The 12467-nt window shown below is 49.3% G+C and overlaps 1 protein-coding gene across 10 annotated transcripts in view; it reads right to left on the reverse strand.

Moving 5' to 3' along the window:
- The window catches only part of SLC37A1 (solute carrier family 37 member 1), a 64114-nt gene extending 55976 nt beyond the window's left edge, over positions 1-8138 (reverse strand). For 3 of the 10 annotated variants that reach the window (XM_066259311.1, XM_066259302.1, XM_066259312.1), the window contains exons 1-4: positions 7768-7903; positions 6579-6760; positions 6281-6414; positions 310-535 (exon numbers count right to left, since the gene is read on the reverse strand). In XM_066259311.1, the coding sequence (XP_066115408.1) occupies positions 310-365 (56 nt within the window). In that variant the 5' untranslated portion in view covers positions 366-535; positions 6281-6414; positions 6579-6760; positions 7768-7903. The other 7 variants (XM_066259303.1, XM_066259309.1, XM_066259307.1 and 4 more) reach the window with 7 other exon arrangements.
- Positions 8139-12467: the final 4329 nt, after the last annotated feature.

Genomic DNA, 12467 nt, shown 5'->3' on the forward strand with positions numbered 1-12467 from the left:
CTTATTTCACTCACAGGCATGTTATCATCTTGCCAGTAGTTAGTGGTCATTTTTCTGGGGGGACCATGATTATTACAGAAACCACTAAAGACTACAAAGGAGTCCAAATGCTATCTGTCACAATCAGAGCCAAAGACAGAGGACAACTTGGCAATGTTCCTCACAGCTTCCACCACCAATGATTGATTTCATGGTTACGAGGAGGCTAGCATTCACATGTGTTTTATCATGAAACTGGGGAGAGCTGGCCACACAGGGGCCCTTATCCACACATAGCACCACGCCGGTGGCCGGAGCCGCGGGGCTTACCACTGATCCCGGGAGAATGAGATGATGAAGCGAATGCCGGCAGGAAGTCGAGCCATTTACATCGGGCCACGGAGCTTTGGTGATGAAATCAGGTGCTTCATTAAGAGGTTAGTAATCCTCGCTGCAAGTCTTTCTCCTGTTCCTGCACTCACACAGGCGGGAAAGCAAGCAGGGATGTTCCAGTGGCTCTCACGTCCCCTCTTCCTTCCCACAGCGGCTTAGCTCTCTACAATGAGAGGAGTTGAGAAGTCAGGTGTTCTAACAATGGTACCTTGGAGTCCTTAGCAGAAGAAATTCCTTGCATAGTTGTGACCCAGCCCGGATCAAAGCTGGTCTTCCAGGACTATGGGCATGCCCGCCACCAGGGCCACAAGATGGCAGAACAATGTCTGCCTTGGGAGGGTGGGGGAGGGTGTTCAAAGATCACTAAAATGAATTTCACATGATGTTCTGATGATATGAAAAAAACCCACTGAGTTTCTCTCCATCTGGAAGGCATCTAGAGATCAATCCGTTTACTCTTAACCACATTCTACACAATAGTAACATTCATGAGAAACCAGTATGCACCCAGTGGTTACACTATGTGCTCAACTACCAAAGCACGCCAGGGAACCAGGCATGTTCCATTCCACCCACTCCAGGCCAGGCCAGGCCACAACTGAGCCACAATAACAAAGGGGAACATAGGCCTGGATGAGAAGGCAGGTCATCAAACTGATCATTTAACTGTGGCGTTGCAACTGAATCGAAAGGCCTCTCATGCTGTGGGATTGGACTTCACCTCATACCTGCCTCTCCATTTCTCATCTCCTGTGGTAACCTCAGAGTTCCATGGGAAAGGACCCCATTCTGAAGTCAGAGTTGCAGGCAGAGCAGGGCAGGAGGGAAGAGCCAGGGGGCCCGAGAACTGAGTAGGGGCCCTAGCACACCAGGCAGGTCTCCTGTCCCAAAGCCAACCTCATGACTTGTTTTATTCTTCAATTTTTCTTCTACACTTGGCAACAAGAAATTTTTTGGATCAATGCGTTAAATAGCACAATTTCCAGTGTATGTAGAACATGGATTGTTTTGTCTTATATTACTCAAAATTCATAGGTTATATAATTTTTTAAAAAGAAAGCTGCTTTTGAGTAAATATTAATTTTGATTCAAAGAAGCTGATATTTATTTAATGTCTTCAAACAACTTCACTGGCAGAGCAGATAAGTAAAAGCAAATAGTTCAGATTTGGAGGACTTAACACTTATACAGTGTGTCCGTAAAGTCATGGTGCACTTTTGACCGGTCACAGGAAAGCAACAAAAGATAGAAATGTGAAATCTGCACCAAATAAAAGGAAAACCCTCCTAGTTTCTGTAGGATGATGTGGCAGCATATGCGCATGTGCAGATGATGACGTAACACTGTGTATACAGCGGAGCAGCCCATGCCAGTCGAGATGTGGATGGTACAGAGGAAAGTTCAGTGTGTTCTGTGGCTCGCTAAATTCAAATCTGTGACCAAAGTGCAATGTGAATATCGGCGCGTTTATAACGAAGCGCCACCAGATAGGAATAACATTACTCGGTGGGATAAGCAGTTGAAGGAAACCGGCAGTTTGGTGGAGAAACCCCGTTCTGGTAGGCCATCAGTCAGTGACGAGTCTGTAGAGGCTATACGGGGTAGCTACCTAAGGAGCCCTAAAAAATCTTTGCATGAGCCCACATTGAACTGCACTGAATAGGTATGAAACTGGGAGAGTTTTCCTTTTATTTGGTGCAGATTTCACATTTCAATCATCTTTCCTGTGACTGGTCAAAAGTGCACCATGACTTTATGGACACACTGTATTTGTAAGTGCCTGTCTTTCCAATTAGAATGGTTCCCCACGTTTGCTCCTGCCCTCCTCCCAGAGTGGGCTTTGAACCAATGCACCCTCCTCAATGATATTCTTTTATATTAACTTTAAAAAATTCAAAATCCTTGCCAAGTTTTCGTCCCAGAACTCCCACCCCCACCCCTTCAGCTTTCCTCAGGGAAGAGGCAGTGAAGAGGCCCTCTGCTCTAGCCAGAACCACAGCTTTGTTCCCACCAGCCAGGCCCCTGGCTCTACGGGGGCTTTAACTGTTAGATAACCTCAGCTATTCATTACACCTGGAATGTCAGCAGCCCATACAGCTGACTTTGGGCTCCCTCACCAGCTAAAACATAGGGATGGTGGCACCTACATTGTATGGTTGTTATAAAGAGGGAGTGAGAGGCCTGACCTGTGGTGGCGCAGTGGATAAAGCGTCGACCTGGAAATGCTGAGGTCGCCGGTTCAAAACCCTGGGCTTGCCTGGTCAAGGCACATATGGGAGTTGATGCTTCCTGCTCCTCCCCCCTTCTCTCTCTCTCTCTTCTTTCTAAAATGAATAAAAAATAAAAAAACAAACAAAACAAATATATTAAAGAGGGAGTGAGATAATTCACCAAAAGCCCTCAGTGCCCGCCTGGTCTGTGGCAGGAGAGGACGAGACTGCAGGTGACTGACTTCCCCATGACCTGGCTTGGAACCTAGCACAGAGAAAGCGCTCAAGAGCTGCATTGAACGAATTGCCACAATTCTTCAAAATCGTTTTTATTCAAACCTCTAGATTTAAATGATATTTTACTAAAATTCTGCTCACAATAAGTGAGCTTCTGTTTGGGCCTAACTATACCTCTACAAACAACTTTGTTGTGAGGACTTCAGAGTAAAGGATCTGGTTTAAGTTTCACAGTGCCTGAAAACGGACAGCCAAAGTTCAGTTTCTTCCCGAGTCCAATCATGGCTTCTGGAGGCACAGCTCTGTAAATAACAAATTTTATTGCCACCTACTAAAGCAATCACTCAATCACTCAATCAACTTCAATTCAATTCTGGTAAAACCTGTAACAACAACCACAACAAAAATCCAGAAGGCACTGGAAAAGCAACAGGAAGATCTCAATTTCCTCTATAATAGTGCAGGCTCTTCCCCTTATAAAATAGGTAAAAGCAAGTGCTACCACTTCTCATGGTAAGTGCAATGGGGATGTGTAAAGATAGTGATTTTACCCGTGGGTTCAGTGTCACGAGGCCTCTTCTTCCAAAGCCCGGGTAATACCCACAGAAAACCATTCCACTCAGAGCTGTGTGCCCACGGACACTCTGGCAGTGTTAACTTCAGAGCAGAACAATGAGGCGAGCAGCTGGACCAAGTGGGGTCAAACCAGGTTGGTCTAGTTTGCTTAAGTACCCCCCTCCCTCCCACCACTCGCTCACCCCCTGTCCTGTCCCCTTCAGAGAGAGAGGGCAGCAGAACTGAAGCAAATCATTTTGTTTAAACTTTGGCTTTGACACTGTTGGGCTAGTAGTCATGACCATCGTGGCTGTTCACATGCAGGTTCACACTGAATTCCAGCAATGGTAAAGAAACAGTGGAGCCAAAAAATGGTGGGCCATCCTTTTATTAAAGTTTCGCACCAGCCGACAAGCACACACACAAGAAAAACACCTTCCTCCGGTTCCACAACCAGGAGAATCTTTTCCAGTTTCTCCTAGAATCAAAGGCCTCACCAACCTCAGTAGGGCTCGTGAAGCCTCTCACCTCTGGTTCCCCATCTGCACACCTTCTTTCCTTCTGAACAAATGGCCTTCTTCCTCAGCACTCTACATTCTCTCTGCTCTCACTCTACAAACATGGCTCCTCTCTTTCTGCCTCTCCTCCTTCTCTCCTTTTTCAAAACTTTCTGGCCCTAAAGCCTCTCCTTCAGCAAACATTAGCAAAACAATGGCCCTTCCCAAGCAGGAAGGTAATTTGCAATTTCACAGACCAGTATAACCTGGTGCTGCCCAGCCCCCATTGCAAACTATAAGCAAGCAAACATAAAAATCATATTTTACAAACTTATTTGACCAACAGACACACAGCCCAAGTACGCAAGAAGACTTTTTTTTTTTTTTTTTTTTTGTAAACGTCTCTTACAAAGTGCCCCTGGACCTCACCATCATCACCACAGGGAAACGTGTCAGAATAGCCAGTTTCATTCTCTGGCAAAGATAGCAACTGGGGAAACACACTACTAGAGGATCTTTATGAAAATCTGTAAAACACATGATTTTATACCCAACTTCCCAAACAACACAACCTCCTTGTAAGGCCAGGGGCTTCCGCCATCGTGGCCATTCACATGCAAGTTCTTATTGAATTCGGGTAGATGGTAAAGCAACAGCGGAGCCAGAGGATGGTGGGCATTCTGTTTATTGGTTCTCACCAAGACAGGTAAATCACAAGAAAGCCAAGGGAAAAGCAATCTGCTTTTTCCCTGGAGGACAAGGGATCAGGGAGGAAAAAGAAATCCTACTGCACCTCTCAGTGGTGAGGGCAGAATGTTCCCTCCTCTATGGGAACCCAGAGCAGTTCACTGGGACCCCAGTGGCCATTGATGGTTATGGGGGCCAAACTGTTTGAGTGAAGCCAATAACTATTCCATTGGAGATAGGAAGACTGCTTCCTAAGCCATATCAGGTGTATATATCTCCTATTCCTGAATATATTTCGAGGGTAGATGTCTTGCAAGAACTGTGGTTGGAAACTACACCCAGAGAGTTCTGGCTGCAGATCAGGGTTGTGAAGGCAGTGTTGCGGGGACACGCATCACATTCCCCTTTGCAATTACCCCTTCCTTTATTAAAGTCTCGCACCAGCAGATGAGCAAACACACAGAGTTACCAAAGCCACTAACGCATTCTTCAGTTCCACAACTAGGAGAATCTTCTCCGGTTTCTCCTAGAATCAAAGGCCCCACCAGTCTCAGTGAAGCTTGCAAAGCCCCTCAGCTCTGGTTCCCCATCTGCACACCTTCTCTTTCCCTGCCAACATGACCTCTTTCTCATTACTCTGCATTCTCTCTGCTCCTTCTGCAAACATGACTTCTCCCTTCTTTTTCTCTTTTCAAACTTTCTGGCAGAAAACCTATCCTCTAGCAAACATTAGCAAAACAACGGCCCTTCCCAAGCAGGGAGGTAATTTGCAGTTTCACAGATCACATATACCTGGCGCTGCCCAGCCCCCAATGCAAACTATTGATATAAGCAAGCAAACATAAAAATCAAATTTTACAAACTTATTTGACCAACACTAGTCAACCATCATAAAAGGCCTGAAGGAAATAGGCCATCTGGAGCCCCACCCTCAGATTCAGCCCTTGGTGATCTGTGTCACTTAGAATGGTACCCTGTGCTCTTTGGGGGACGAGAATAATGAGACTCAAAAGTTAGTAATGGGCCCTGGCCGGTTGGCTCAGCGGTAGAGCGTCGGCCTGGCGTGCGGGGGACCCGGGTTCGATTCCCGGCCAGGGCACACAGGAGAAGCGCCCATTTGCTTCTCCACCTCCCTCCCCTCCTTCCTCTCTGTCTCTCTCTTCCCCTCCGGCAGCCGAGGCTCCACTGGAGCAAGGATGGCCCGGGCGCTGGGGATGGCTCCTTGGCCTCTGCCCCAGGCGCTAGAGCGGCTCTGGTCACGGCAGAGCGACGTCCCGGAGGGGCAGAGCATCGCCCCCTGGTGGGCAGAGCATCGCCCCTGGTGGGCGTGCCGGGTGGATCCCAGTCGGGCACATGCGGGAGTCTGTCTGACTGTCTCTCCCCGTTTCCAGCTTCGGAAAAATGCAAACAACAACAAAAAAAGTTAGTAATGGCCAGAGTAGTACCTAAGAGTCTTTCCAGAACTAAAGCACTGTTGCAAATAATCAAAGCTGCCCATGCATACTTTAATCTACTTAAAGACAAAGTTTTAAAAGTGGGTCTTATTTTAAGGGAAAGATGGGTGAAAATGCATGCCTCTCCAAAATGTTTTCTGAGAAGAAATTTCCTTTCCAAAAAAACAAACATGAAACGAAACAAAAAAACTTTTCATGGTTTGTGCTTTAAAGGTTCTGCTCAATATTAAAATTGAATGACAATGGTCTCTCTTTCCCTGTGGCTTACATGCAAAAGTGAATCCTCTCTCTTCGGATATACCGATCCCACCAACAAACAGGACTTCAAAGATGGTCTGCACCAAACAACCTGCCAACAGTTGTGGTGAGGCAGCCAGAGGAGCCAGAGACTTGGAGCTTGATCTACGGGAGTTTCACAGGGGAGCCATGGGAAGAAATCTGAGCTAGTTACCTACTCAAACCACCCACACCATTTAAGTTCAAGGGCAGCTGACACTTTCCAGATAGTGAGCTTGAGCAAACTAAAGGGAAGACAGGCTTAGGATTCCACCTTTATAAATTCAAACCTTGAGGGTGGGTTAAGTGGCTTTCCAGGGTCCTCGTTCAAATGCAAATCCTGATGGTACCCGGCGATCTCCAGTCTCCCGCGGAAGCAGCAGAGGCAGGAGAGCAGGCGGATGGAAGAAAGAGGAAAAAGGTGCCCGAAGGTGGTGGCTGGCGGCTGGAGGACTTCCCGGCGCCTTCAGCCCTATAAATACAGAATGTCGCCGTCACTGGAGTTGGCAAGGAGGCTCACGGGCTCTGGGAACCAGCTGATCAACAATCCACCCAGAGGCCCAGGATGCTAAACGCTACGAGCCTCCTGGGTGGCTTTGGGCCGCCTCTTCCCGGTGGCTGGTCTTCGTAGAAGGTGAACCCGATAGGCCTGCCCACGTCCCCACAGCGCGGCAGACAATGCGTGGGTGTCCTCCGGCCCTGTCCCTATACACCGGCTTTCATCACGGTCCGGGCTGGTGGGGAGGGGACCCCACAGGGCAGCTCATCTTATTCCTGGCAGGGGCTCCGGCGGGCGGCTGCGTCCAGCTCCAGCTTCCTGCCTCCACTTGCCGGGAATGCCATGGCCTCCTGGTCCAGAGGCTAGCACCCCCCACCCACCTCCCCCGCGCCCGCCCGCACCCTTCCCCAGCCCACCGATTTTCAACCTTTTTCATCTCATGGCACACATACACATAAAGTAATTATTGTACTGAAATTCTGCGGCACACCAACAAATATATTTTTTGCTCCTCTGACAAAAAAGGTATAATTTTGATTCATTCACACCTGAAGGTTACTGCTCTGTGGGGTTCTTCTTCTTTTTCTTTTCTTTACTACCGAAGGGGAAAAAGGTCAGTGCCCTGACTAAATAGTCAAGTATGCATGTTTAAAAAATTCTTGCCACACCGGTTGAAAATCTTGTTCCCGAGACTTCCCTAAGGCGGGGAGAGCTGAGAGTGCCGGCCCTGGCCGAAGACAAGCACAAAGACCGGCGGAGGAGCAGCAGCCCGCAGGGCTCAGGGACCCGGCCCCCGCGGACGCCGCGTCCCTGCAGCGCAGGCAGCTGGCGCCCCCCGGCGTCTCCGCCTGTAGCCCGCGGTGGCAGGTGCGCCGGGGTCGCGGCGCTCGGGTCTCGCGGCGTCGCAGCCCGCTGGTGCGGGCGGCGCAGAGGGGTCCCTGCGCCCCTTCTCCGTGCAGATCGCCATCCCCGGGCCTCACCTGCGCCGCCCCGGCTCGCTCACCTCGGACCGGCCGGGCCTCCTTGAGCGCTTCCTGCTCGCGACTTCCTGGGGCGGCGCACCGAGGCCCCGCGGCCTTTCACTTTCGGGCAGCCGCAGGGCGCCGTGCCCCGCGGTGGCGGGCGACTCAACCCCTCCCCTTCCTGGTCATCCCCTCCCCCGCCCCCCCTCCGGGCCCAGGCCCGGAGCTGTCTCAGGGTCCCAGGCAGTCCTGGGGGCGCCCCCGTGCGGGCTACTTGCTGCCATCCCCCAACCTCACCCCCAAACCCTTCCCTACCCCCTCTGCGCCATCGTCTGCTCAGGATTCTTCGCCACCGTCTGTCCTGTGTCCTTGCACCTGTAGGCCAGCCGGCGCACGGGCATTTACTGGCATGTTCTCTACTGATCCACTGGGAGCTCCCCAAGGGCCCTTTGTCCTTAAGGTAGATCTTACCTAACAGAAGCAGAGCAATGCGCCCCCCAGCAAGGACCAGCGCTAAAGACAGCCTGCCTTCACCTCCTGCCCTTTATTCTTCAGCCCCATCTTAAGAGTCAGAATCATGAACCTAATGTTCTATTAAGTGAAAAGGGGTCCCAAGTACAGGTGATCGTTAGCCATCTTTGATTACACCTGTGACACACACAGCTCACAAGGCTGTGCTGGAGAGCTCCAGCCTGGCCCGTCACCTGCACCTGACACCGGGTATTGCTGATGCCTTCACAGACAATTCCCGTTTCAGTCCAGAATCTTTCTCCAATCCCACTTTAATTGACCTTCACCCTCCCCCCTCCCAGATAAAGGCCAGATTATAGACTGGACATAGGGATACCTAGAGAGCGCCCACAGTTCACATCGCATCCAAACTCAGCCCAGGTGCCCACTCCCAGGAAGAGCAAAGGGAGGCAGAAAACACATTTCGCAAATGAAATTCCTGAAATAAGACTTCCCCTGGTTAAAACAACTCTAAAGGCTAAAACCAATCCAGGGCCAGGCTGTAAAGGCCCCTAAAGCAATTTTGAGAAGTGTTCATGCAGAAAGGAAACCTCCAGCTTCACTGTGGCCCCAAGGTACAGCTACAGGATGCCTCCTGGGTGCCCCAGTCCTACAAGGGAGCGGGCCTCGGGCCTCCGGACTTCTCTCTTTCTTTGGCGGGGTTTCTTTCAGCAGAATTCCTCTCTCTTGGCCAATTACTTCTTCTTCTCCTAACATTACATTCCTGGTGACCTCCAAACCAGCCCCATCTGCCTTCCACCCCTCTCCCAGTTGCATCTCTGGCTCACACCACAGTTTGCTCAGGCCTCTTCCTCTCCCATGGAACTTGGGCATCAGATTCTCACTTGCAGCTTCTATCTCAGGCAAAGCACTTTTTCAGCTGCCTCAAACTGCCCTCTTAAAGCAGGTCAGATCTGTCTTTCCTGATGAATGCTGTTCAAGATCTCTGCCATCTGCAGGAATGAGATAAAATTCTTCAGTAGCTGGAAAACAAGGCCTGAAGCTATGCTTGCAGCTTCCTGCCCAAAGCTTCGAGATGGGTCTGTAGTTTCCAAGATGTGCTTTCTCACACGATGGTATTTCTAACTTGGCCCTCCTGATCCCAAACTTTCTTAGTGAGTATAAACTCTGAGGCCCAGGTCAGTATTTCTCTGTTCTCCCTGGCAATCCTCACTGCATTTCCAGGGCACTGGAGACAACTTTGTAACTCAACTTATCACATGAATTGCAAATAGTTGTTTCTAAATCTAACTCAGGGGTTGCAGGGATTCTCTAGGTAGTTCCCTGATTCCGAGGGCACTGATCCTTGTGTGCAGATGGCATGCATGAATGCAATGTGGCACAGGACAGGGTATCCTGATGTTTTTCACATTTTTCTCACAGAGAAAATGATCATATTTATGGCATGCTGGGAAAAACCAGAGGGGACCTGCGGTGGTCCATATCATATCTGGTAATTGCAAATATTAATATTTAAATTTTATAAAGATTAATCAATGTTATAAAGATCTTTAAATTTTATAAAGATTAAGATAGTCATTTATCAAATATTAATATTTTCTATAATTATAAGAAATATTTAAAGATGTACTAGAGGGGATAGTATTTGTATAAAACTTCCACATAAAACAGTTCACATTCTGAAATGAAAACTTGGGATTGCGTTGGTAAACATCCAGGTTTTATGCTTGAAGTGGCTGCACACAAGCTCAGGACAGTGGGGACAAGGTGGGACAGCACCAATGAGACACTTTTCTTCACGCGAGCAGATAACTTTAAAGCCTACTTTTTACAATCACACGAATTTTACAACAGTTAAAACAACTTCCTTCTCTTTCATTGACATATAATATCGACATTTCTTGTGAGAATCACATGAATTTTCAATCCAGTTGGACTTCTCATAGTATTTCAAAATCATGACAAAGTTTTGCCAGGCCAATAGTAGCATACCCTCAGACTGCCGCCAACACAGCCACAGCCAGGGTTCCAGGGAGATGAGCTTAAGTGCCCAGTCTTGGCCAAACCCTTGAGCACACCGCCTGGGTGGGACCCTGCTTTAACCGGAAGCTCCCATGCTTGCTTTGATTTTCTTTCAGTAAGAGAGGAGCAGATGAAATGATAGGCGCATTCACTCTTACCTAGCAGATGTTTGCTGGGTGCAGAAAGAGGCCAGCTCTGTGCCAGCCCTGGGGACTCAAAGTCAACAAAGGGTCTTTGCCTTTGAAGAGTTCATAGAGCAAAAGACAAGTGGCAAGAATGGGTGGTCCGCTCAAAGGGAAGTTGATGTGAGAGTGAAGAGGGGGCTTATATTCATTTCCTAGAGCTGCCCTAACAAAATATCTTAAACTGGGTGGTGTAAAACTATGGAAATTTATGGTCTCAGAGGCCAGAAGTCTGAGGATCCAGGTGTTGGCAGGGCCATGCTCCCTCTGAAGGCTCCAGGGCACAGTCTGTTCCATGCCTTTCTCTTGGCTTCTGGTGTTGCAAGCTGTCCTGGATGCTCTTAGTTTGTAGCTGCATTCATTGTTCTAGTTTGACTCTGCCGTCACATGGCCTCTTCCTGTGTGTCTGTGTTCATACCACTTTCCTTCTGTGTGTCTGTCTCTCCTTTCATAAGCACACTGGTCATATTGGATGTGGGAGCATCCTCCTCTGGTAGGACTCCCACTGTACTAATCACATCTGCAACTACCCTATTTCCAAATAAGGTCACATTCTGAGGTTTCAGGAAGGAAATGAATTTTGTGGGGGGACCCTCTTCAACCCAGAACTGGGATATTACATAAGTTTAACCAAGGTGTGGGGAAATTAGTGAAAAACTGTATCCCCAGGCTAGCAACATCAGAAAGTTTTTAACTTTCTTCACCTGAAGGGGAAGGAGGGCCTAGGCTGCAGAGGAAACTGCTGGACAGAAGCAGGGGCTTCGATGGGGAATTCAGCTGCTGTCAGATCACAGCCCAGCAGGGAAGGAGCAGGAGTACATAGCCCTGCTTTCCTCCTACCCCCCCCCCCCACACACACTGACCCACCCAAGATGAAGGTGGACCCCACTGATGCCCCTCCCCTCAAATGAAGGTGGCAGACAGGTAACCAGCAATCCCAACATTGCATTACATAGAGGAGGCATCGTGGGGCGCAAGAGAGGGTCACCTCACCCAGACTAAGTGGTCAAAGGAGGTGACATCTAGGATCATAAGAGGAGTTGGCCAAGAACACAACGCAAGCTGCAGACTAGTTGGGGAGCAGTGATGGTGCACGTAGCTAGAGAGGGACGAGAGCTCCTGTACCAATCCAGACACAGATTATGGCTGTTGGGGAGTGCAGATTCCTGAAAGGTGAGAAGGTGAGACAGAGGTGGCAGGGGAGAGAGAGAAAATAGGGGTGATGCCCAGGTGACTGAGTGGTGGGGTCTTTGTAGAGAGAGGAAACATACAAAGGACAACCAGACTTGAGGGTGGGGTAAGGTTGGGCTGGAACTTTATTTGCATTTGTTGAGCCCTTGGTTCCTGAGGGAATTGGAGAGATTGACCAGGGTTGGCTATGTGGGTCCGGAGTCTCTGGAATCCTATGCTGGTGAGGGAGGCCTGGCATTGACAGCAACTGACAGCAGGAGACTAGACTGAGTCCCCAGGGGTGCTAGTATTCCAGGGCCAGGTAGGGAGGAGGGGCTGGAAGCCATGGATGGAGCACTGGAAAAGCCGGGAGAGTGTGCTGTCCCAGACAAATAGGGAAGGCAATGTTTCCTGTGCATCCCAGACTCACAGGGAAGGCGATGGGAGAGAGTGGGCAGGAGAATAGGATGCCTCAAAGAAGTCAAGGTCTACTGGCATCACCTAGAAGATTCTGACCAATGCTTCTGCTTCCATAGGGGTGGGCCGAGGCAGGGCAGGCTGGGTGGCAGGCTGTCCTGGGGATTGAGTGGGGAGTGAGGAAGAAGAGGCAGCATGGAGCAGACAACCATTTCAGGAAAGGAGGAGCAAGAAGGGCCCAAAGCTGGAGAAGGACTTGGGGAGGAGGAAGGATATTTTCAAGTATATACATAAGTCTAGAGAACACTGCAATGAAGCCCTGTGCACCCGTTACCCAGCCCAGCTGCATCAATTATCAATACATGGCCAAATCTGTTTCCTTTCTGTTTCAACCCACTTCCTGCCCCCCCCCACCCGGGATTATTTTGCAGCAAATTCTGGACATCATAATATTTC

Source organism: Saccopteryx bilineata, chromosome 2 (genome assembly GCF_036850765.1).
Source record: "Saccopteryx bilineata isolate mSacBil1 chromosome 2, mSacBil1_pri_phased_curated, whole genome shotgun sequence".
Classification (NCBI taxonomy): Eukaryota; Metazoa; Chordata; class Mammalia; order Chiroptera; family Emballonuridae; genus Saccopteryx; species Saccopteryx bilineata.